The following is a 26,983-nucleotide window of genomic DNA, read 5'->3' as shown; positions in this document are numbered from 1 at the left end:
CCCATCTTTAAAAAGAGTGAGGATTATCTCTACTTCCACTTTCCTTAAAAATATTTGAAAAATTCCTAGCTGCTGGAATCTCTCACTATTTCAAATAAAACTATCTTTTTACTATTTCCGAGCATTTGATGTACCTCACATAGAATGTTTTGTCTTGTTTCGTATATATATATGAAGCTTTCGATGACTTATTCCAGAGGACTTTTGTGATTTAATCACAGGTTAATGTTTTATGCAATCTTGACTAAAGGACTCTCAAAGTATACCATATTCAAATGGATATTTTCCTCTAATACGCATTTTATCCTGTTTGCTGATGTTACCACTTTATCACTCGGTCGAGGCCTGAGCAGTGATTTCCAACTAGTAAACTTTTTCTTAATGCATCAAAGACCCAGACTTCTTCTACTCAAAATAGACATAAGGAGGATTTACTTTAAATGTAATTATAGTATTATCTTTAACTACCCTTATTACCCAATGTATAAGAAATTACACTTCTCCAAAGGAACTATAGTGTGCCACCCATATACAGGGTGTTTCTTAACCTATACGCATAAACTTGGGAAATTATTGCTGACGGCAAATAATGACTAATAGTGAAAAAAAAATTTAGTAAAATAGTTTTAGTTACGGAGATAAACGACTTACTAATTAAAATTTAAAAAAAAACGTAAATTCTCCAAAATAAATGTTTATTTAACTATTATAGTAACTGTTCGAAATTATTTCCATGACTTTCAATACATAATTGAGCACGCCTAATCCAAGAGTTGCAGACAGTAGCTAATCCAGGTTGTAGTCGAATTTCCTCGGCGGCAGCAAATATCCGATTTCTTAATTCTTGTTCATTATCAACTTCGGTTACATACACCAGAGATTTTAGGTGGCCCCAAAAATAAAAGTCAAGCGGATTAAGGTCGGGTGATCGAGGAGGCCATCCAATTGGACCACCTCGGCCTATTCATCGTTCAGGGCACATTCGATCCAAATGCCGTCGCACTGGTCACGCAAAATGTGGTGGAGCACCATCGTGAAGAAACCACAAATTCTGCCTAATGTGAAGAGTGACTTCTTCAAGGAGTACCGGCAAATTTTGTCGCAAGAATTGTAAATAAAGAGCACCAGTTAGACGATTTTCCAAAATGAAAGGGCTAATAAGTATTCCGTTTACAGTTCCAGCCCACACATTTACTGAAAATCGTTGTTGAAAGTTTGTTCGCCGAATGGCATGCGGATTTTCAACTGCCCAAAAATGCATGTTGCGAAAATTGTGAATACCATTGCGTGTGAAAATTGCTTTATCCGTAGGTAAAATGTTCCTGGTAAAGTTTGGGTTTAACTGCTGCTGATGTAACAACCACTCGCAAAAGTTTACTCGACGCGCATGATCCCTTGGAAGTAAAGCTTGTACCCTTTGGACGTGAAATGGATACAGTAATTCATGCCTTAAAATTCGCCAAACTGTGACTGATGATAATCCAAATTGCGTTGCAATTGTTCTAGTGCTTAAATCAGGATGCTCTTTGATGATATCTAAAATCAAATTCTCCAGATTTAAAATGCGCCTAGGTCTAATGGCTCCACCATGTTGCCCTGGACTCGGCCGCAAATTTCCAGTTTCTCTACCCCGCTGAACCACACGCAAAAAAGCTTCACGCGACGGATGATACCTATGAGGAAACCTTTGTGCATAAAGATTAGCTGCAGCCACACTGTTTTGTCTTGATTCCCCGTATCGAATGAAATACGACCACAACTGTATCAACTGATAGCAAAGTAGGTACTACTAAACATAATAAACATCATCCGGACTTGTTTACTTCTTAATTTGAAAACAAAATTCCCCCTGATAAAGTTCTTACATTTTTGTGAAAAAAAAAAGAATTATCTCAAAAACTAAAAATATTTTACTTAAATTTTTTTTCACTATTAGTCATTATTTATTATTAGCAATAATTTCCTAAGCTTATGCGTATAGGTTAAGAAGCACCCTGTATAAGAAGGGTGTGGATAATCTCTGCCTTCTCTTTTCTGAGAAATATTTAAAAATTCCTGGCTACTGGAATCTCTGAATTATTCATATCAAACTTTTTTGTTATTTATGAGGCTTCCGATGACTTGCTGCAGAAGGCTTTTGTGAATTGATCGAAACTCTATGTTTTTTACTAACAAACTCTTAAAGTATGGCTTCTCATAGTCAAACGAGTGTTTGCCCATAAGACCCATTTGATCCTCTAAATAAATATATTCATTAATAATGATTGATAAAACTTCACCACGCCTGTTAAGTTGGACGTAACATTGAATCTAACATGGTCCTTCAGAAGTATTGATTTTTTGGCAGTGCATCTAGACTCAGCAAAACAAATATTTAATAGAATATATTATGCGCCAACAATTTAAGTATCAAGTTTCAATTTAACTATTAGTTTAAGGCCACTAAATCAAATTTCTGTTTTTTTGGAAGTAACAGTAGCCCACGTGAGAAAATTTGAATGAAATGAATAAATTAGTATTTAAATAAGTAAATAATGAAAAAAATTACTACAAAACATATTTAGGTGTTATTTTAGATTCAAAACTCAATTTTTATATGACTTTGTATATGGAGTGAAATTTTTAGTATAATACAACACGAAGATTTCAGACTAAGAAGCACATTTACATCTTGAATAAACAATCGATAAACAATATTTTCGTTTTACATTCGTGATGTATTATTATATTATACTAATCATCAATTGACTGTATATCAATGGTTTTATAAGTGGAGTACAATAGTTTCACGGTGTATTCTTACATCAGTGGTGGAGCAATGCTTAAACGGATCAAAATACTTCGATATCACTTAAACCGTGATTTGGCATGGAATACTGTCTGAATTATCTTTAGAACATAATTCAAGACAGCCACAATTTGACCTGAAAACCTAGATACAGTTATCATCATTATTTTTCATATCTATGCAAATAATTTTTTAGTTTATAATAACATTAATTACTTTTATTTTTGCCAAACAATAGGTTTGCATTGTTTACAATGACACAAGTGTTGCTTAGGTATGCGGTATTCTTACTAACACAATGTGCTTGTGTTATTGTCGTGAGTATTGTTAATAAAACGTTATTCTTTAAGTGTATCATAATAATTTTTTAATAAATATGTAAAACCTAAAATTCTTATTCCATAGGCTTTTAAAAAGTTCTATTAAAGTGCTAAAGGTACGTGGTTTTATAGTTCGAAAGAAAAAGATTCGAAAAGCTGAAAAAACATTGTTAATTATGTCGATCATAGAGTGTCAAAATCTACAGGATGTTTAAAAAAATTAATTCAAACGAAAATTTATTTTTTTATATGTTATAGATATTATAACCAGTATCCTATACCTATCTTAAACTGTTCATTAAAGAGTGGATAATTAGGTTTAAATACTAATTATAACACTTTATTGCAATATAAATTGATAAATAACATTCCACCTTCTTAAAATGTATTTTATCAAGTGCTATAAGTAGACGCCATTAACAGCATTTCAAACCAGTTATAATTTAGCAAAGTGGGATTAAAATTATAAAAAAGTAGCAAATACCACTTTAAAAACAAAATAAGTAAGTACCACGTAAATAAAAATCACCATTCGTTTTTTCTTTTACCAGTAATAAGTAATATTAATGGTGGGGGGATAGTATCCGGTGGATAGGCCTTAAGGTCTTTATCCACCATCCTCTGAAACCACCCGTCCTCCTAATAAAGGAGACAAACTAATGAGGCACTTCTCAGTTAAAGTTCTTTAGTTCCTCTCGTGACAAGAAGTAAGGATCCATAGTTTCTCTTCTTACGCTCGCCCGTCCTTCGCATTCCCTTATGAAATGATATGCCATATACCACGCCACAACAATCCCTAAGATATGGATATATCGAGCCTGTTAGAACTCCAGTCAGGTCTGTTATAATAATCCTCTGTACTGGGACAGCAGCCATACTATCCTAGCTTTAATTGGATTTGATAGCAGCTTTTTGACCTATTGAAAACCGCTGTTCTTACTCTTATTTTCGTTCTTACTCTTATTAGTATTTTTTTATTCCCAGTTCTCCAGGATATAGGAAAGTGTCTCTTACTAAGTTCAAGGTAGGACTCGAGGCTGATTTTAGCATCCCTTGCAGTGCTTCCCTGCACTCTTGGAGCTGTTCCAAACTGGATGCTTGGATAGCATTTCAGGCAGCCTGATGGCTTCAAAGTAAATAATGATTTTTGTTTCCGGGACCTATGCAACTTCTGTCCTTGTAGCCACCTCCAGAATGGTGAAGACCTCCGCTTAAAACACCGTCAAATATATTACCCTGAAAATTTCCGCAAATCTGCCGGACTCTGCATTAACTATCTGAATAATTTAATGAAAAAGTCATTCTAAAATGATACTTTTCTAAACAACCTTAAAATGGAAATTATAATTACTTTGCATAAGGGAGAAACATCAAGCTTATTTTGCTTTTAATGTTACCCAATTATTACCCAATTGGGAAATATTGAGTCCAATTTGGACTTCAATAGGTTCAATAAACTGATGTTGTTACCTAGAAATTTGAACCTAGCACACGTGAGTGCTAGGCTAGGCACTCTACTTAGCCAGGTTTAAGGGTCTACTTATACAGCAGACCCTTCATTAATTCAGCAGCTGTACATTTGGATATACCGATTATAGGTTCGGGGCCTACCGGCTTTAATAGCCATAATGACAGATCTGCTGATCCAAGCAGATTAATACTGTATTAATAGCTGTTGCAATTAAGGTGAAATTAATGATTTTCTGTTTGTCTTTTAATAAGAAACAAGTTTTCGACAAATAAACATGCGCAATAGAGTAAAATGCGTTCGCACAGAAAGTTCTGATCGGTTTTAAATCAAAAGTTTTATGTTCTTATACAAATTTCTGATCGTCATTTGATAAACTTGTTTTCGGATTAATTTCAAGTAAAGTGTCAGAGAATTCGTGTAGCCAGTCAACGCCAATCTTCTGAATATGAACATAACCTCTAAATTATTGTTTGTGTTTTGTCGTTATGTATAATCCCTGATTTAATTTTTAAATTATATTTTAAATTGTTGGAATTGATTTTGAATCGTCGGAAGAATCTGAATTATTAGAATTTTCAGATACAGACACATACTTAGAATATTTACTTCAAGAATGGATAAGGTTCAAAAATCAAAACTATTTAGATGAAACTGTGTTTCAGTTTAATAGAATACAATTTCTCGACCATTTTAGAGTAAGCCTTGAAGTAGCAAACAATTACAAAATTTTACTCTTAATAATATACATTTATTTTAAGGTTGTATTGTAAATTTGGTTTTGTTTATGTTTTATTTATTTTCCCATTTTATACTGCCTACTGGCATAAAAAAGTTAGATTATTTTTGAACAAACAGTACTCCACATGAACATCACATTTTCTGTGATTTCTCAAAAGCTTTCGATTGTATGAATCATATATTAATTAACAGATTACAGTAGTACTCTTGGGGCTACTCAGTATTTGAAAATGGGCCCTATTGTCTTTTTGCTATCTATCAACGACATTGTTAGTTGGCTATAGCTAGCGGTAAACCTTCATTTATCACCTCGTGAACTCACTTCATTACACTGCTCTTTCTAAAACGATATCTAATAACTTAATTAGCAACTCATGGCGTGATGAAAATCTTCTATGCTTTAAAAACCACTTTTTTTTTTAAATACATGCACGTCACAAACTTTTGTACTGTAGCTCGAAGATTGCCGTCGTTGACTTTGTGAAATGTTTGTAGCTTATTGTATACACATCTCTAAAATCGAACTTAAACATTAAGGCTTTATCAAAAAAATTGGGTTCTCTGTGTTGCGTTAAGATCAGTTTGCAAGGGGCTAAACAGCACAATTTTTTTAAATATAGTATACAATTAACATACGTTTTTAAAAGTGGTAGACAATGGTAACGTAGAAACGGACTGGATTGAAGAAATTACATCCAGAAGCTGGGGTTTGGTGGATACTGCAAAGTTTAATTCTCGGCTCAATACTTTTTCTTCCGGGACAGTAAGAGTTCTGTTCGATATATTTATGATGGTTTTTCCTGATTTGTGGTCTTCTGTCTCTTGTAGGGATGGAGATATTGTTTTTAGATTTTTCAACCTTGTCTGGTGTTTGATCCTCAATTTGTTTCATCTGACATATATGGCCAATTTTACGAAAAATTCGCTCGTAATCTTTATCTAAAGTTATTTCCTTGATTTTGTGGAAACGCTCCATACAGTCGACTTGTCGACTAACTGTAATTTCTTCCAGCGATAATAGCTCAGTTGTGATCGCAGTAGTCCCTATTACCATGCTTGATAATTCGTTTCTGACATTCTGCTTGGCAGAGTCCTCTTTAATCTTAGATCCCTTGCTTCGCGTAGAAAATTGATGTGTTCTTCTTCTTTGGTCATCTTAATTCTTGCTTTTTCAAGGCCTCTGAATAGGTTGCTGGTTCCGGGTCCGTACCGGTTGTCCAATTTGTTTTTGAAAGTGGTAGACAATGGTAATGTAGAAACAGGTAGTCGGACTGACATTGTCTTTGTTTTCGTACAACACGACGTTTCGGTTGGTAAGTATCTCTATCTGAGAAAAATTCGACGCTGCCATTCTTAGATGTTCTTGTCAGGAATATAAATGGCATTATAAGATCGTCTGTGTATCGAAAACCCACACATACTGGTCAATACCTACACTTTGATTCTAATCACGCTAGTTCGACTAATGTTGGAATGATCAGGTCAACTGAGAAAATCCGACGAATCGCTAAGAAGTTTAATCTAAAAACCGCCTTTAGATCTGGCAATACAATAAGAAGTTCTGTTTCCAAAATAAAGCCACAATTTACAGCAGACACCAACAACTGCATCTACCAGATCCCTTGTGAGTGTGGGGACTCATATGTTGGCGAAACCAAGATCTTTGGCAGTTAGGACCAAGGAACATCGCAAATCGACGACCACTGGAGAAGTAGCCAGATCAGGCATTGCTGAACATGCTTGGACAAACGGCCATAATATTCACTGGTGTGAAACAAAAATCCTAAAGAAGGAATCACACTGGCGAAAAAGGAAATTTCTGGAAGCTGCCTACATAACGCAAAACCAGGGCGTCTTCAGTCAACCCAGTGTAGATGGTCCCAACATATGGAGACCTCTTCTAGCAGACGCTCTATCACGCATCATCAGAATTCACGCCTCATTGATCCCATCAATCATATACATATAAGCCTGCAAAATAGGAAATTGCTTTAGTTTACACTTGATAACGGTCGGAGCAAAACGAAAACAAAGACAATGTCGGTCCGACTACCTGTTTCTAATTAACATACAGTTATTTTTTTCTCTGAAACTCTTATACCGCGAAAATGAATGTATCACTAAGAGGGCACAAGAGCTCATCTCACAAATTGGTTGTTCGTTCCTCTCACACTAGTAGTAGTAGTTATCTGCAGCAGTGGATGTCACACTAGTTAATCCAGATAAAAACCTTTTGATAAAAATTGAAATCTGAAATCACAAAACAGTTTTACCACTAAAGAAAATTCCTTATTTCAATCTCGACACGTCTTTCTTTAATAATGTTAGTATCTTCGGAAGAAGATATCTAACACAGCAAAAAATTCATTTAACCATGGTTGGACAAAGTTTAAACACTAACTGAACTATACAATTGACTATAAGGGATTGGATCTTCATCCCTATTAAAATTGGTTTTTGGATTTCTAAATCATGCTTAATTTTCGAATTCATCTAGTTTTTGATTGTTGATAACTGGTTTAAGTAATTTTCAGCTGTCTATTTTTACAAACTGGCCAGTATTTAAAACATGTTTAGCCAAACTTGACTTTTCAACTCTTTTATATTTCGCTTGAGAGACATGTTCCTTAAATTTGAAATTAATTGATTTTCTTGTTTGCTCTTGATGTATTATAATTAAGGTCATATATATCGACCCGGAGATTTCATTGGTCTTCATTTTATCTTTAGGGTTTCCTAAGGGATTTTTTTAACTCGGCTTAATTTTGATAGACCATTTTTAGACCCAAGTCCTTAAAACTCAAAAAAAGCCTTTTGTCAAGATGGGATCCTATGGTATTGCAACAAAAGTTTACTTATTTTCATATTTTTGAAATGTAATAAAGTTTTTAAATTTAGGTTTTCCATTCAGCTTATCAATATTCCTATCGTTATAACCATTGGCCCTAGCAATTGGTTCTTTCTTTATTAGATCGGTTACTACTTAGAGGAAATGAGAGCGAATGATGTGCCATGAAGTTCTATGTTGAAAACAATAGTTACAATAACTAGTTATGTATAACAATAAAAGTTTTTGTTTCTTTTCTATGAATATCATATCTTAACCGATTATTGTTTTTGATGACAAGAGTAGTGAAGTATGGAAGTTGTATACTTCTTTCTTGTTCGTAGGTAAATTTGACGGGTGGAAAGCAGTTATTGAGTTATTCTACAAAATTATCAGTAGTGCATTTGCTTTCGTCGAATGCAGCAAACACATCATCAACATATCTCAACCAAACTCGTGGAAAGTATCGGAATGTATTTTTTGGATTTCACTCAAAACGGTTCATGAAGAGCCCAGCTAGCAAGGGAAAGGGGCTTTGTAACATGCAAGTTTTGTTAAATTTAATTATTTCTCAGATATTATAGAAACAATTACTTTCCAAAAGTTCAATTAGGTATTCCAAAGTTCCTGGTTGGAGATCCTATAGTAAAGATAATTTATCTCATCTTATCAGATTTATGGATTTTTGATAAACAAGATAATTTTAAAATTTTTGAAATCATTTAATACAGTCTTATTAATCCTGTGAGACCATTTTTGATAAAGAATTCTTAAAAATCTTTTTATATAGATTATTTTTAATAGGATCATCATTTTTTTATTAAAATAATATCTATTTTGTCTAAAATAACAACCTCGTTTCCTTTGTCATCTTTTAAATAGTAGAAATAGTAATAATATTTTAGCAATTCCTTTTAAAGACTCGGTGAGTTCAATCATCAATACAATTATTACACTTACTATAATCTCCTCCAGGTTGATTTTGCTGTTTCCTATTAAAAGACAAAGGACTGATTTTCAACAGTAATAATTGGACTTTCTTTTTGTGATTTACCGTTCAAACTCTTATTTAGTGAAGAAAACTTGCTAATATATCTATAATAGAACTTAAGCCTGACTAAGACTTAGAACTGAGTATAATAGAATATTGTATATCAAGTTGGTCAAGATTTTTATAAAGCATAAAGAAATTGACATCTATCTACTTAAGCATCAACCGGAAATGTCAAGACTGTACAAATATTTTTGTTGCGACTTTGCTAAACTTTCAATATTTGCTTATTCAGAGATATCCATCGATGTAGTTCCCGGAGGACCAACCTTAAATTTAAATTTATCCCAATATTTAACATAACGCAAATAACACCCTATAAATTTTTTATATTTTTAAGCAACACATTAATGTAAGTGGCTCCTTTCCATTTAAAACCAAAGGCATTACAAATTCATATCGTTGATGCTCCGCTGCTACTGCACCCTTGAAAACCGCAGCATTATCATGTCAACAAACTCTTTAACCGCTTCTACTTGCCGTATAATTTAATCCAAATAATAATAAAAGTAACACTTATATAAAAGCAATTTTATAGGGAAATCAACATTCACAATTCCGAATTCAGTTGACCAGCGTAGACCGAAGAGAGAGCGTACATAAATTCAAAGCGCGACAACTAGTTGTACCCGTGATCCCCCTGGTTATTTTATAATATTAACGTAACCAAAGGTCAAATGTACAGCTAAAAATACAACATAATCGTTTCTTTTTTAACTGTGTATACATAAGTTTCCTTGAAAGATCTTGAATTAGGTAAATATGTGTAGAAAGAAAGTGTCCATGGTAACAACCGAGTGAAAAGATTACGGTAATAGGAAATGAAAAACAATGTTAATAGATTAATGCGTGGGTGACGCCGTGGAAAAATGGTAACAGGTTACCAGTGGGTGAATTTTGTTGTTTTGTTTTTATTGCTGGTAAGTTTTAGGATTTCTTCTTTAACCAATATTTAGTATTCACAGTGCTTATTCGGTGAGAATTATTCAAAACATTAAATATAAACAATAAGCGTGATTTATCTATTCATCAAGGTAAAATTTGATAGTAAAGAATCATCCTATATCATTTTGTATTTTTTTTATACTTAATTTTTTTCCAATCACTATATGCATTGTTTTTACTGCAGGTACCATTTTATTATATTTGTATAACATTTGATGTTAAATTATTTTAATATAAAATTTCCTTAAACGTAAAAATGTTATATTTTAGTTTTGTTCGTCCTTGTTTAGAATTTTGAAAGATATGAATTTTTTAAATATTTCATCTAGAGAATGCATTTTCGTCTTCTGGCTACCTTTAACTAAAATTTTAACTAAAAATATACTTTATTGGTTATCCCATTACTATTAGCTTATTGTTTCAATCAAGAGATAAATCATTCATCAAAATCTTATATTTTTAACTAATCAATGGTTTGATTGATGCTCGTAAGTTACTAGACTGTGCGATAAATATTTTTAATCTAAATATAGAACTTTCCTTGTTTGAAATTACAGAAGTTATTTTTATGTCAGATCTTACGTTAATTTTTTGTGAAATTAATTTCAAAATGCATATGTTCCAAAGCTTTAATTTTACTTATAGAAACATATGAGTCTAATCTAGAGCTCATACCATACAATAGTATCTATATACGAGTATATCATGTCAAAAATTGACTCTAAGTTTAATTTCTTTACAGAGCCGATACTTAACATTTAAGATGTACATGCACCATTAAAAAACGGTTAATAATAAAAGTTAATCCCTAACATCAGGTTCATGCAAAAGCTTAGTAATGGGTTTGAAGCCAGTGAGAATCGGAAGGAGATCCAGGTATCCAGGATCCAGACCCAGAAGAGTATACGAATATTAGTACAACATTATAAACGCATTCAAATGCAGAGGCGACTGGAATCAATCATTTGCAGTTAGATTTGACAACAAAATTACAAAAACATTATAAGAAAAATCCTTAAAGGTGTTAGACAGGAATGTGTTGTCTCCCCCACTTTTGTTTAACATTTACTCTGAAAATATCTGAATAAATCTTCCAAGAGCCTCTCGAAGGACACGAATTAAGCAATGGATATAGATCACATAGATATCACTGGATAGTATATCACTTGGACATAAATAGAATGCATAGTCGTCTTATGAGAAATAACATCAACATAAAAAAAGACAGTTCCTAGTAATCATCTGCAAACTAGATGTGTTCCAGAATGCGAAACTTTCATATGATAGTGATGACACATAGTAGACTTGGTTATGTGAAGACTGATCTTCATACGTAGAAATCAAATATCGAATAGAAAAAGTGAGGAGCTCATTCATGAGATTCAAAAACATTTTCGAACTCTGGCTTTGTCCTCTATGTTAGAATAGGATTCTCAAATTGTTACGTATAGTCCGTAATATTGTATGGTATGGAGGGCTGGACTTTCTAGATTAGCACAATGAATAAGCTTGAAGCACTTGAAATATGGATCTATCGAAGAACTTAAAAGTCCCATTGACAGCAAGAAGAACTATATGCAGGAAAAAATGGAGAAATGCAGCTACGATAAATGCAGGAAAACCGTATACTTGGGATATGTATTACGCAACGAAAGGTACCATTTGCTCCAACTATTAATAGAAGGAAAAATAGAGGGTAGAAAAAGTTTTAGGCAGAAAGAGAATGTTGTGGCTCCACATTATCAAACACTGGATAGGAATAGGAATCACGGGAAAATTAGTTCACACCACCAAAAGTAGTAGTAGGCCAAACAAAGTAGGGCAAAGTAGTCAAAAATTATTGCAAACATCCATTAATGAAGAGCATTAGAAGAAGATCGAAATATTACTGTGATTACTAGAGAAAAAGCTTTTAAAGCTATAAATCTCGCATTCGTAGTAATACAGAAAACTGGAGTGAGAAAATATTTGTATAAATTATTACGTACAGCTTACGTAACAGGCCTAATAACGATTGTATAAAATTTTTGTTGGACTCATTTCATCTCCCTTGATTAGGCAACTAGTTTGTAAATGATGGATTATGGGAGAATTCAATAAAATACTACTCCTCATTCATTGACGTTTCCTTACTATATTGAAAGTTTATCAAGCGTGTAACATTACAAAAAAAACTTGTCAGTATTGATATTAAGTGGACTGCATTTTAAAAACTTATCATGAAATACTGTGTGTTAGTTAGCTGTGTATTGATACAATGATCTGTTAAAATTAGCCTTAGAGGGATCAATCATTGCCTTTGCTGATTATACCGTTGTTCTCTATAAAGCGAATTCTTGGGACGCTCTGAAATCAAAAGTACAGAGAGATCTTAAAAATATATTTGGCTGGTTTACCAGTAATTTACTGACAGGGAACTATGGTAAAACTAAATATATATCCTTTTCATCCAATACTTAACATTTGCCGAGCTATAGTATAATAACAATATTATATAATGACAAAAATATAAATATATTTTCTACAGACCATTTCAACTATCTAGGACTATCTATAGATAACCACTTAAGGTGGAACTTTTGGTACAAAATATAAGAGGGTTAACATTTAAATTTAGAAAACTTAAAGAAGTACTAAGTAACGTTCAAATTTTAAGTACATACATTTAAAGTTGTTCTTGTGCAGTTGCTCTTATTAATTATGAAAATATCGGCTGGGGTAGTTGTTCTAAAACAGTGCAGCATAAATTGAAAATTATTCAAAAGAGAACTCTAAAAATAATTTTTGGTAAACCATTTCAATATTCTACTTCCCTATTACATAGAGAATAATATATTGGTGATTCACGTCTACTTTATGCTAAAATAATGTTTTTCTAGGCTTTCAAAAATAAAATACATACTATAATCGACTATGTATATGATACAAGAGCTAGACATAACTGAATCAAGACAGATCGAGCAAATAAAGCTATAGGACAGAAGCATTTTAGATATAGCGGACCCAGACTTTTTAATATTCTGCCAAGACACATCAGAGAAAGTATAAAAAAAGAGTCTAAATATTTTCAAAAAAGCTCACAATGAAGAGGTTTTAGAGAACAGAGAGACAATTCATGTAGAAATAGATTGATCTATCGAAAAAAAGTTCTTGAATAATTTTTGCCACACAGTTATGTCGGTGCAGATATTTGGCAGCTGATAGAGATGTGCATCCTGATGTTATATGTTGAATTGTCTTCGGTACGGGCAGGCATTTTCTACATTGATCGTCGATTACTTTCTCATCTTTAGTAATGTACTTAAGATAATTTCTTGTAGCAATCAATTGGTCTTATATAGGCATCATAAAGCCTTCAGTTTCAGGAAATAGATCTCCATGAGTCAATCAGTAGTTCGACGTTTCATAATCGACATGTTCGGCATTAAGTTCGTGAGGATGCTTTCCGTGTATTGCCTTGTGCTTCCATGTGTTAACTTTAATGGCTGTGTGCTCTGATCTTGTTACAGTAATGTGTTCTGTCATACCTGCACGGAGATTCAAGAGTGTGTTTGCGTTATCCGCTAGCACCACTGCTCTATGAAGAGAAGAGGTTTCCCTCATAGTGAGGAAGTATTTCTGAAGATCTGCTACTTATTTTTTGAAGAGAAAAGAAACATCAGTTAGTCCTCTGCCACCCTTGGATCTGGGAAGCGTAAGTCTTTCGATGGCTGATTGAGGGTGGTGTGCTCGAAACGTCATGAGGGTTGTTCTGGCCTTCCTCTCAATTTCCTCTATATGAGTCTTTGTCCACCTAATGATTTCAAAATAATACGTTAAGACAGGGATAGCGTAGGTATGGACCGCTTTAATCATGTTCTTACCATTCAGTTTAGTTTTTAAAATTTTTGCTTAATACGATTGATATATTCCTTTTGGAGGTTCTGCTTCATTTTCTTGTGCTCTGTATGGGCTGACTTATAAGTTTCCCCTTCTTCCATAGCTCGAATGAGACTACCATCTTGTAATTCAAAATTGTTGGTGTTGTGTTTACCTTTGATAACTGTTTAAGTTTTGATAATTTTAATGTCGTGGTAAAATATTTCAATTGTTCGCAGCAATGAGTTGACATGCGTTGATGTCCCAACATAGACTTTGATATCATCCATGTACATTAGATGTGTAATATTATATAGGTTTTCCCTGTTATCTTTAACGGTAAATCCATGTTGACTTTGATTAAGCATATGGGAGAGGGGATTCAGAGCCAGACAAAACCAGAGGGGACTCAAAGAATCTCCCTGGAAAAGGCCTTGTTGTATTTTAATAGGCTCAATCGCTAAAGTTTCATTTCTGCAGTTAAGATTCAACTGTGTGGTCCAGATATCCATCATATGTTTTAATAAATTGATAAGCGGTGGAGCGACTTTATAAATCTCAAGGACCTTAAGCAGCCAAGTGTGTGGAACGGTATTGAAAGCTTTACGGTAATCTATAAGTTTCTCTGCTTCTGTATTAGTTGTTCCATAATTACAGTGGCTATAAGTAACTGTTCTTTACATCCTTGAGACTTCTTAATGCAGCCCTTTTGTTCTAGAGTGATAATTCCGTGGTCTTCGCAGTGCTTATAAATTAATTTTGCAATGCATGCTGTAAGCAGTTTATATATTGTAGGCAGGCAGGGGATAGGCAAATATTTTGCAGAATTTTCGGTATCGTTATCTTTTGGCAGCAAATATGTTAGTCCTTGCGCAATGTAAGTTGGTATTGTGGTTGGTTCCTGCAAAAATCTGTTAAAATGACGAGCTAAATGTGTATGAGTGCATTTAAACCGTTTGTACCGAAAGTTATGAATTCGGTCGTTACCAGCTGCTTTCTAGTTGAAGGAATTCTCCACTATCTGCCTCAACAGCTCAGAAGATATTATCGGCTCGTCCATTGGTCTTAGTTCTTCCATTCTGTCAATCTCTTTTTGTATCCAGAGTGCTTCGACATTATAAGTTGTAGGTACGGTCCAGATTGACTCCCAAAACTCCCTGACTTGTCGTTTAGATGGTGGTTTACTGCTGTTTATTGATGACATTTCTAAGCCTCCGATAAAACTGTTTCTCGTTGTTCTGAAACAGCCTATTGGATGTTTTCCTAAGGTTAGATTCTTTATATCTTTGAAGTCGTTGTGCAGCAACGCTTAGTTTTTGTTTGAGAGTGTCTAAAACCTCTTTCTTCTTCTTCTTCTTCTTATTATTATTATTATTATTATTATTATTAAAAAAATATATAATTATTTTTTTATTGCCTAATGTAGTCACAAAACAACTACAACAATTTTAAATCTTATTCTTTGTCTTGGTTGTGTATTATTTAAAATTGAACGGTATTGTTTATTTTTATTTTTCCGAACTAAATAAGATTAGTGTCTAGACATAGACATACTTTATACGGCTGGTACAATAGTGATTTTATTTTAATTGTATTACTATGCGTTATTGTAAAACTTTATATTATATTAACATAGATTGATTTTTTTGCAATGTTACTCCCACATAGCTTGATGAAGTTACAATATAGTAACGAAACGTCGCCGTCTAGAGGAAAACTATTTTCCGGAAAAGTGGAAGAAGCCAACATTGCTCCGATGCCTAAAATTAAAAGCCCCATAGAATCTTATTCCAAAACATCACTTGTTATTTAACAAAAAAAAACTATTAAACTGTAACTTAAAACTTAAGTAAATGCTTAGCTTATTAAAAGCGAAAATTAATTAAAACTACCCAACTAAAATTTGAAATTAACATTTAATTACTCAATACTTTACCTTATTCAGTGCTGAGTTTATTAGGTCTAAGATTTGACGTTCAAAAAAAAAAGAAATATTTTCTTTTTTTTCTTATAACATAGTGGTTAATCCAGAAGCAGATCTAATAACTTAATTGCGATGTTATCAGTGTACATTAAACAGTAATGTCAATAATGGGGATTCTTAAGGTAAATATCTGTGAACGTGCACCTCTAGAAAGCCGTAATGAGCGCAAAAGTAAGATATATGTCAGATTCTCTAGATTTTGTGCCTCGTGAAACTTCCTGTAAAGAATTCATAAGTAGACTTGATTGATATGGTAAACTAACATCAAGAACTCTCATTTTATAGTATTAGTTCTGCGCCAGGCCACTTTCTATTCATAAGTGTACAGGTATCAGTCGTTGACATTAACGAGCCTTATAGGATATCCAGGGCAAACTAGAAGCTTAGACAGTTATGACCCTAGACTCTAGAGCTATACGTACAAGATTTACTTGATAGGTAGATGACAGAGACTCATAAATATCGAGGGCACTTGCAGACGCCTAGAACGTCGCTATATGAGGACTCTTTTTTACGGAGAAATGCGGGCGTTGGTTGAAAATTAAGTAAAACTATTGTTCAATAAACGGTGCAAGTCTGTGAAATCAACTACCAAAGCACGTCTTTCTCGAACTTCATAATTTGCAAAACTTTAAGAAAAATATCCACAGACACCTTCGTAGCACACCATTAACACAAGATTTGCCCTTTTGTGCCAGTGTATTTCCGTAAAAAAATGTATTAGAAGCATGAACATTCAAGAATATTATCAATTAAAATAGTCATATATAGACAACAAACTTAATTACTTTACTAGTATAAAGAAATAATAGATGGTTGCAATGCCTCTACCCTTTACTAGGCAGAAAGCAAAGTATCTACGAGAAACTAAAAAATTGTATACACACAAATAATAAGTCAAAAATAATAAGGTCAATAATTCATTAATAAGCTTTTCCAAAATTAATTTTTAATTTTGCTAATATATTTTTTTATTAGAAATATTTTTTTTTAAATTTTATTATTGATATTATTAAAACATGTAACAACTTCTTAAGAAATGTTGGTAAACTGGTATTGAAAATAATTCACCAATCTACTCTTTTACTATTACTCCGTATATGTGAAATAATAGTCTACAAATAACATTATCCAGTAATAATGGTTTATTTAAAACCTTTTAGACAAATCTGATATAAATGTGTTTTTGATGGATTCTTAATGAGCTTATATAAACTACTTTCGAAATGGTTTAGGAATTAGTCAAGAAATTACTATATGAACATAATAAATTTTTTTTTTGTAAATCACATCCGAGAAGTGATAAATATTATAAATTGATAATTATTGTTAATTAATAAGCATTTCTTTTATTAATAATAATCTGATGAAGGCTCTGTCACTTTATGTCATTAAAACATATAATATCAAACAATTAATTTATCCTAGTCATATAAAATTAACAAGCAAATATAAAAATTTGGATTAATATACTTTATCATACCTACAATTTGATTGAATGAACCATCGCTTTGTTATTAAGAGATGTGGGTGTATACATTACATTAAATTATTTCTGTGCCTAAAAGTTAATATTCCACTGACAAAAGGGCAGAACAGGATGCGAATTAACTAAAATACTATACAATTATAAATTCGATTTTTATTTTAAATACTCTATCACTGTTGTGTTGGTCGCCTTTACTACATAATAAAACCACTTTTCTGCACTTTCTTCTTTTGTTTAGTGAACTAGAATTATTTTATTAATTACTTTTTAATAATAATGCTCAAACATTTTTAAATATTTAACACTATTGACAGGACAAAGTAAGCGTATCTTCTGCACGTCCTGAGGCAAAATCAAAAGGGAACAATACTATAGTTAAACTACTGGTTTCAGAAGAATATAGTAATAAGACCAAGCCGAGGATCCTGACACATCCACCTAACGTAGGTAAGCATCATTAGTTAATAAGTTTTGTTTAATTTTCTTTACCTCGGGCATATCTGAACAACGCTTAATTTCACATATGACAAGGTAAGAAGATCTCTATAAAAACGAGTGCAGATTAAAGGGCTATATTAAGGTTAATAAGTACTTTTTCATATATGAGTAGAAAGACGTCCTAGAAAGGATTCTCAATTGCCATACCTCATTTTGTGTTATGATTATAAGCTATGTCGAAAGGTACAAATAGTATTTCTTTCAAAACATAAAAGAAGCGGCTTCACTAAAGACAATGGAGAAGCTGATTGACCGATATTGAAAAGAAATGAAAAGCAGGCGCAACAATGTGGCCATCAGATTGGCAAATCTACAAACCCATTATTTTATGAAAAAGAGGAGGGCGCTCTGAGATTTAAAGGCCAATTTTAAGTATAATAATAACTAAGTTTTGCATTTCCGGCTATCGTAGAAGTAGAGCATTTGAGTTGATGTTGATGTTCTTCCTCAGTAATCTGCTAATTACTTAAGACCATAACTCAGAACCCTGTCTAAAACGTAAGCCCATCATCATCCAGCCAAACGCGTCCATTGTTGAACATAGGCCACCTCCATAAGTCTCCATATCCTTTTATTTTGTGCAGTTGCAATCCAGTTATTATTAATTCTTTTGAGGTCGTCCGTCCATCAAGTTGGTGGTTTTCCTCTACTTCGTTTGTCCGATCTTGTTCCCCGAATCGACACTTTTACTATATTAAATTATCAATCACAATCGAAACTTTTCAATGGACGATGTCGCCTCCCTCACGATGCATCCGGCATTCATCCGGCCTGGTTACCGGCGTGAATAGGATCAGCTACCATCGGCAAGGGGTAGCTGAGAAAGGGATTTAAAGGATAGGAAGGACGAACAACCACATGTTGATGGGATAAGGGATAACGCGGAAGTGGGATAGAAACTTTCACAAAGTTTAATTCTGAAATGCACGTTGTAACTTACGGCAAGAGGTAGGAACCACGTGTTGACTAGATGAAGGATGACGCGGAAGTGGTCGACTCCAGTTCTTCTGCCTATTTCTTCATTTCTAACCCTATCTCTCAACCTCACGTCAAGCATAGACCCATACTGATCTGGTAATATTCTGCTCGAGAAAACACGCTGCCACATACAGGGCTATAAGATAAAGACGTAACAGACCGACGTTGCCACTCAGTATTTCATCCATTCTATCGTTAATCGATCGATAACTCGTAATAAGTTTCTCGTAAAGATGTTCTTAGCATGACCATACAGGTATTAGGATTAAGAAAACGCCTGTGTACTATGGGCCTGCAGGATGACCTTCGGTTATACCTGAGTATGTCTCTTAAAATCCTTCATTAAATTTACTAGATTCATTAAATGCAACTGGATAGAATTCAGCGACTCATATTTATTTAGCGATTAGCACAAGATCTCCAAAGATATTTTCAGACCCTGTTCAGACTTCCACCTCTGGACCTTGCTTTACAGTTCGGGGTCATAATCGGGCTATGCCAGATAATACCGAAATCTACTCGTAGGAATATCCCCTTCTTCTAATAAAAAGTGGTTATATGATCCTGCGTTAATAAAGAGTAAAGCTGAAAGCAATAAGTGGGAGGAAGGCTTTACTCAGTAAAGGAAGCCTGCAGCAGTAAACAAGAGGGCCAGATAATACATAGATGGGTTTAGAATAAATTTTGTATAATAAGACTGATGCAGTTTTTTGCAGAAGGTTTCCTAAAGCCAAGAGAGTTTACTCGCTGAGTTGTATTATAGAACATACTACTATTTGGTAAGTTGTGTTAAAATGTGAACAGGGGATAATAAATTACAGACACCATCTGCGTTATCTAGATAAAGTGAGATCAAACTAGTATTTAAGTTTATGGAGTGAACTGGGAAGATATGTCTGTAAGCCATATGTCTTATCCATACAAGGCTGGAGAATGATTTGCAGCATATTAGAAGTGGTTCAGGTTTTGAGGCATGCCGGTGTGCTATTATTTACCTATTCATTTAAAATGTACATGTACACTACAGTTAGACGAAAAGGCACAAAAAAAAGAAGAAAATAATCAATCATTAGCTACAAATAATCAATGTATATGAGCACAGTGGTTGTACAATTCACAAACACATCGTGAGCAAACTTGGCACACATTGATTTAAAGCAATTGTCTTTTAAGACTGTTCAGTCCAATGTAGAATCTGTCGAGGTTAGTGAAGTGCTCTATATATAATGTCATAGTTCTTTGAACAAATGCAGTTTGACCATAATTTGTCCGACGACTCTCTGGTTGAAATAGCCTAGTTCTCATCGTCGGTATTCTAAATCGGAGGTTGCTAACGAGGTAGTTTGTAAATCAAAATAGCGTAGGAATTCAAACTTAACTGCATTCCACATAGTAATAGTCTTGTCTCATATGCAATATCTTGGACTAGGAAAGAATGTTTGAGAAGCAGACACTTGGTAAATTTTCTCTGCACTCTACAATATTCAAGAAAGCATTTTACTAAGGCATTGTAAGGCTCTCGTATCAGTTATTAGACTTGAACTTCTTTATAATATTATCCATATAATATTATTAATATAATATAATATTATCCAAGTGCAAGCTAAAGTTAAGATCTTTGTCAAAGATAACTCTCAAGTGAATAATTTGATCCACCTAGGTAAGTTTTTTATGAAGTAAATGTGGCTTAGGGATACGGGCTAAAACTGGTAATGATGAGGGTGACTCGCTTGACTCGTATCTTACTGTACTTCTGGTACTGCATTGCGTAGCTGGAAAGTCTACTTTACAGAAGACCTCTTAGGAGATGCATGAAAATACCTAGCATACGACAGACTATGGCATACATAGCTGAGCTCTGCCTGTCTCAGCAGACAATTGCTGACCCTCTAGATGGGAAATAAGGCTAGTAACTAATCCTATAAGGCCGGAAGAGGCTGTTGTAATTACCATATTTAAAAAGGGAGATCTGTATTCAAATTATCGCCATATAATTATTTTGTCTGGTTATACATATGAAAGGGTTTTGAGCTCGCTTTAATAATTATTTTTTTTAACAATAATAATATAATCTCACCAATTCACATTAAATAGAAGTGCTGATTCTGCATTGCGTAATTTCCACTGTCATTGCTGACTCTTTAATTAAGAAGTTCCGTATATTTTTTTTCGATTTTTTACGAGATTTTGATTTTATACACCATGGTTTTTTGATCCCTTAGCTTGACAAATACGATAATCAAAGGACTTGATTAGCGCTATTTTTTATTGTATTGTCCCATCGCACAAAAATCCCTATTAGGCCCAATAGTATTTTTGGTTTTTATTAAAGAGTAAATTTTAAATACGGTGCAAGTATTGAGTGTATAATGATAGAAAATACCTTAGCGTTATTTGTCAAACGTTCCGCTGAAAGAATCCGCTAGCTGCACCTTTAAAAATAAATATAACCACAAAATAGATTGTTGATGGAGGAAACTATACTTGTTATAAGAAATATTGTTATCAACTATTAATGGCACATATTTCTCCGTTTATTTAGATTTTTATGGCCAGGAGCAAGAAATAGTCTTTCCAGACTCCATAGCTGACAGAATAGATGTCCCAATAAGGTTGGGCCTTCCCAAATGTTCTTCAGAAGGGCTACCTTTTTGTGAGGAGGTCGAGACTTACCCTTACACTCACATCAAAAGGGTGCTTCAGAGAAATACAATTTTAAAATCGTTGTTTGGTCAAGATGAGGTAAGTTCTACACTAATAATTATTATTAATTAATTATAAAGTATACAACCTGTTATTTGTTGGGGATTTACGTTTTACAATATGTTGTTTTCCGGAATAAATAGCGGTACTTTCCGGCTGGGAAATGTTTTTTTAATTCAATTAATTATTTATTGTGAAGAAATTAATGTTCACTCATATCGGATACTGTTAGAATCTAATTGAATATAATTTTAATCGACGGTTCACCCAGAAAATAATAATTAGAAAAACCACAGTTTTTACAGAGTCTACATATTTTGTAGCTAAAGGTGATAGATAACTGTATTATTGTTAATTTAGTACACAATATTAAACTTTAAGATTATACATATTAATTCTAGATCCTACTAAAGGATTTAATAAATATTGGAACGAAAAAACAAAAGCAGATACTTTATTACTTATTACTCTTAGCTATTAGAAAAACAGCCAGATAATAGTGTGAGAAAATCCTTTTAAGAGAAAGAAGTTTATCTTAGAAGGGTTAAGAAAGACTGCTGAAATGTATTTAAATACTGCCAATATTTAGAGAATGGTGCATATATAATTTAAAAAAGTAGAAAAAGAAGTTGTATATTAAATGTATGAATTTTAAGGGAATGGATAGGCAAAGAGAGGCTGTTATGCACATTCTAATGGGTTGTACCTCACCGAGGGTTACCGAAGGCATATAAAAATTAAGTACTCACCAGTTTCTCCAGGACCTTTATGCACTACAATACGAGATTAAAGCTAACCTTTTCGGCCGTATTCGTAATAGCATTAATAGCGGCCATTAAAGGAGAGCAAGAAAACTAAAGCAAGATGACAGAGATATACAGGTTGGGGAATTGAATATTGTGCATTGTCTAAAATAATTGCAACTTTGCTTCCTCTCGCCGATGATCAATCGTCTCCGGTGATCTGATATTATTAGGTACTGCTGCTGTTTTTATTTTTTACATAATAACAATAATAATGATGACATGAATTTCTGCCGTGTCTCTGCACGATGCACCGTTGAATGTTAAAGCGTTATTATTTCTTCTCAATTTATTATGACTGCTTTGAAAAATGTTCATATTAATTAATGGTCTTATGGAGGCAATTACAGAGATTTGTTTTCAATTACATTTGCAATTACCGATTCCTTGGAAAAACATAATATTAAATATGATTTAGAATTTTAGGATAATCTTTTGTCTTCAATTTTATCATAAATCGGAAACTACGAGAACAAGTACTAGAAACTTTTATCAAAAGGTTCCAGGACTAAAAACGCCTAAAAGATGCCCGAGAAGTGGATTCGACATGATTAAGTAGAAGTGTTAGAAAGGAACCATAAAAGTGTTACTAGTATTTGGAAAAAGATGGGTATATATGCTTCAAATATTTCAAACCTCAGGAGATATTTCCCGAAGACCAATAAAATTTTGTGAACCTATTTTTTACGAAATATTCTATTTTCGGATTAATCTTTTTTTCCATTACATGGGGAGCACAATCCTTGTTCTTTGATATTGATCTCAGAAAAATAAATAACCACAGAAGTTTTCAATTCCATATTCAGTATCCTCAAAAATTGAATGTTTGATCTGGTATTTTGGGCGCCCAGATTACAACGCCATTTTTTATTGATGATACTTTAAATGCCCAAAATAGACTTTCTCGTAATATTTTGCGAAATTTCATTGCAAGCAATACAGTTAGCCTCATTAAGGTCAGATCTTTACTAACGTCATACTGAAAAACAATGACGTAGCAGGCGAGTAGCAGAGCGTATGAAATGCATGCGTGCGCATTGCTTTAAGTACCTCTTTACGCGTAATGATCGACTCTCCAACCTGTATATTGTCAAAACAGGTGAAGGTAAAAACACTAAAAGGAAAGCGCATTAAATCGCTAAAAATAGAATAAGCGAGGCAAAGGTGTAAAAAAGGAAACGTAAATTCAGTGACGATAAGAACAACTAGCCATATAAAATATAAAAAGATTTAAATCGCAAAACTTTTAATTACGGACATATTAAAACAAAGTATTTAAAGGTAAAAAAAGGAAAGATGTAAATGCAGGGATGTATGAAAGGCAAAAAGGTGGAAGCAAATAAGAAAGAAAGGCAGAAGAAAATGAAGCAAAATAAAAACTAAGATACAAAATATATATTTATATGAATATATTATATAGCAAAGAATAATACTTAAAAAAAATCAAATTGTGCGGCTAAGATTACAGAATCGTTTTTAATTTTAGGTTACCATCTGGATCTTCGTACTTCGTATTTCTCATATAGGACAAGCGCAAAGTATGTGCATAGTATTGTGCATCCTACTTGGCCATCTAATTAACAATGACCAGTGAGGATACCTTCCAGTTACCTTTACCAGTCGTACTTCCCTTCTTTCTATGCATAGAGAATAAGCGAGTTACCTTCAATTTGTCTGGGTACTTTAGAAGCTTCTTAGATAAATTGCATGGATATTATCATATTGCTCTTTAGCTTTCTAATGTTCGCCATAGTCAGAATCTTGAAAGGCTCCAGCGTTTGTAGTTTAAGAGCGGCAACCTTCTTAGCTAGGGAATCGATCCAATGAGTTTATTTAATAGTAAAAGTATGTTATACACAAATTGTCAGGACTGTAAAAAACATAATTTGAATTCCTATCAAATTAGTGTCTGCCTCAGCCAATCAGTTTTCCCCTCTGTTATTTATCAATCTAAACTTTTCGATAATCTAAAAGGACATTGGAAATGGTTTAGGTATATCTTACTATTCCTTCCTTCATAAAGTTATACTTTAGACCTTGATATGCACAAATTTGTTTTGTTTGCTAAAAGCCAGCTGCACATTCTACAAGTAGGCACGCAGGAATCAACGTTGGGACCTCTAGTTCTTCTAATATATGTATAATAGTGAATTTCAAAAGTATAATATTATTTGTGTTACATTGTACTCAAGTTACATTGTGTAACATTGGGCCCCATCTCACATAGAAAAAACATGTATTAGTTCTTGGTCGAAAGCTGTCCAGAATTATATAGATGATTAGGTCTTTAAAATCATACATCTCCTTGAGAACATTGATGCAAGTGTATCATGGATATTTTCCTATAAAATGTCTTGTAAAGTGCTGAGATGCAAAAGATACGTTTGCTCTCCAACTTGAATGTACATGCCAAGCAATTGTTAATCTAAAGATTCTTACAATCTCAATCTTTTACTTTTTCCAATACATAAGTATATTAAAAGTAATATAGATTTGTTTTTCACCAATGACAGTAACCATATTTATCAAAATAGACATGACATGATTGTATTCGGTTATTTAAAGTATTTGATCCGTCTCATATTAAGATAATAAAAACCGATTTACTCAAACCCAGAAATAGTATCTTTAAGTAAAAGCGTGTACCCTATTGAGTACTACCTCAATAATGACTTTTGATATCTGGTACTTTTTAATTTAATTTTGCAATTTTTTTAAATGGCAGTTACACATTTTGCTATCGGCACCATTTTGTGGACTTCAATAGAAACACCATTTCTTTCTCTAAAACTCCTTCAAGAATATTCTAATTGTTTGGTGAAAACCTTCTCAAAAATAATGCGCGAACAAATTTTGAAGCACTTAACCATGATTTTTGTTTTTTATATAATTTTATTTAGGCACCGGAAATTGCAAGCCGTTTAGGAGATGAAGATGAAAAATTTGTGTGCAGATCAGTTAAGCAAACGATTTTTCCAAAAATGGGAGAAACGAAAAATAATAAATGGAAATTTATTATAAACCAAGGGGATGATGAGGAAGGATTCGTGCAGGGAGTCCAGGTGGAAATTTGTAAAAAGTAAGTTAAAATAATGATTGGTATCCCTAACATTATATATTTTTTTATTTCGCAGTCCAGAAGGAGAATGCGACATTCCAGGAAATCCAATGTTAAATCCCGGCTATACATTAACTTGCAAACAAAAATACGTGTATCGAAGATTGTTATCTATAGATAACAAAGGCGAACCAGTGCAGGACTCTTTTAAAATGCCCTCTGCATGCTGTTGCGCCTATAAACAAAATTTTGACTTTTTAACGAGGTTAGGAAAAAGCGCTTCTACAAAAGCACCTAAAAAGGAACAAGCGACAACTGTATCTTAGATAGTGAATCATTAGTTTTATATGGTTGTATATATTTTTTTTATTTTTATTTATTAGTTTTTTTATTTAGTGTTATCAGTTAAATCATGAATAAACATTTCGTAATTTTACATTATCACATTTATTGATTTACCTACTGCAAGATTCAACTTCTCTTGAACTATAGATTAATTAGTTTTTTGTCGTCATTTTTAAAAATCTTTTAAAAAAATTGATGAATATGCGGCTACTTGGTCTTTCTTAAAATCCCAATTTTTTTAGGGTTATCGATAGTCTGCATAAATTCCTTAATGATCAAATCAAACTTCGCTACTTTTACAAGCATTTTACTACCTAAATGCTTTATTCTGGATTTGTAAACCTGGATGCTATGGAGCAAGAGGCCCTTCTCTTGAATGACGCTTGAGCCAAACAGTTTTTATACGGATATGTTCAGTATACGGATATGTCGAGAGTATTCAGAGGATAGCTGTGGTGCGGGGTGGTGTGTCTGGATCCTTCATCTTTGTGTGTAACGTCAATCATTTGTATATTCGTAGTAAGGGTAGTTTCTAGCTCTGTTAGTGAATTCCGCTGATGACACTAATGTCATCATAGTAGCGCCAACTGTTATAGCAATACATCTGGGTTAGTTTAACGGAAACTTAAAAGATGGCTTGTTAGCAATAACTTCCTCTTGCTGACCGTTTTATTTAAAATTCACCGATCCTCTGCAAATTGCTCCAACCGAGCTGAGCCTTTAATTAAAGAATTAATTTTTGTCAATTAGGCTTAATTTCTGGGATTGTAATTTGATTGTTATTTGTGTAGAAAAAAGCAGATAGTAGCAGAATTTCAGCAGAGGCCTATTTCGGCAGCATGGATTGCTTATTGTGACCTGGCTATACATTTTTGTGTTCCTGATCTTTATGCACAGAATAATTAGAGTTTTTTAAATCAGACCTCTAAGACTAGGTGTCTTGACCTTAATATTTTTGTACATAAATTAATACAGCACAGCTCACTGTGATTTTGTATAATCGCCTGCCAAACACCCTGTACATCAGGTGTTTTAGGACCAGATTAAGGAGAAATAATTGAATACCTGTCTTAATCACAGGCTTCCTTCATTTGTAGCTCCTTCAATTATTTTCGCTATTTAACAAT

General features: G+C 33.3%; 1 protein-coding gene across 1 annotated transcript; it reads left to right on the top strand.

Annotated features, from left to right (window-relative positions):
- Window positions 1–9,744: 9,744 nt before the first annotated feature.
- LOC126738758 (protein spaetzle-like) lies at window positions 9,745–25,947 on the top strand. The gene is made up of 5 exons (XM_050444197.1): window positions 9,745–10,115; window positions 17,786–17,918; window positions 21,490–21,689; window positions 25,354–25,532; window positions 25,588–25,947. Exons 1-5 carry the CDS (start codon window positions 10,065–10,067, stop codon window positions 25,835–25,837), a joined length of 813 nt encoding a protein of 270 aa, XP_050300154.1. The 5' UTR covers window positions 9,745–10,064; the 3' UTR covers window positions 25,838–25,947.
- Window positions 25,948–26,983: the final 1,036 nt, after the last annotated feature.

This window comes from Anthonomus grandis, chromosome 7, assembly GCF_022605725.1.
Source record: "Anthonomus grandis grandis chromosome 7, icAntGran1.3, whole genome shotgun sequence".
Classification (NCBI taxonomy): Eukaryota; Metazoa; Arthropoda; class Insecta; order Coleoptera; family Curculionidae; genus Anthonomus; species Anthonomus grandis.
Note: the sequence above shows the minus strand (reverse complement) of the source record. Positions and strands in the feature narration are given on the sequence as shown.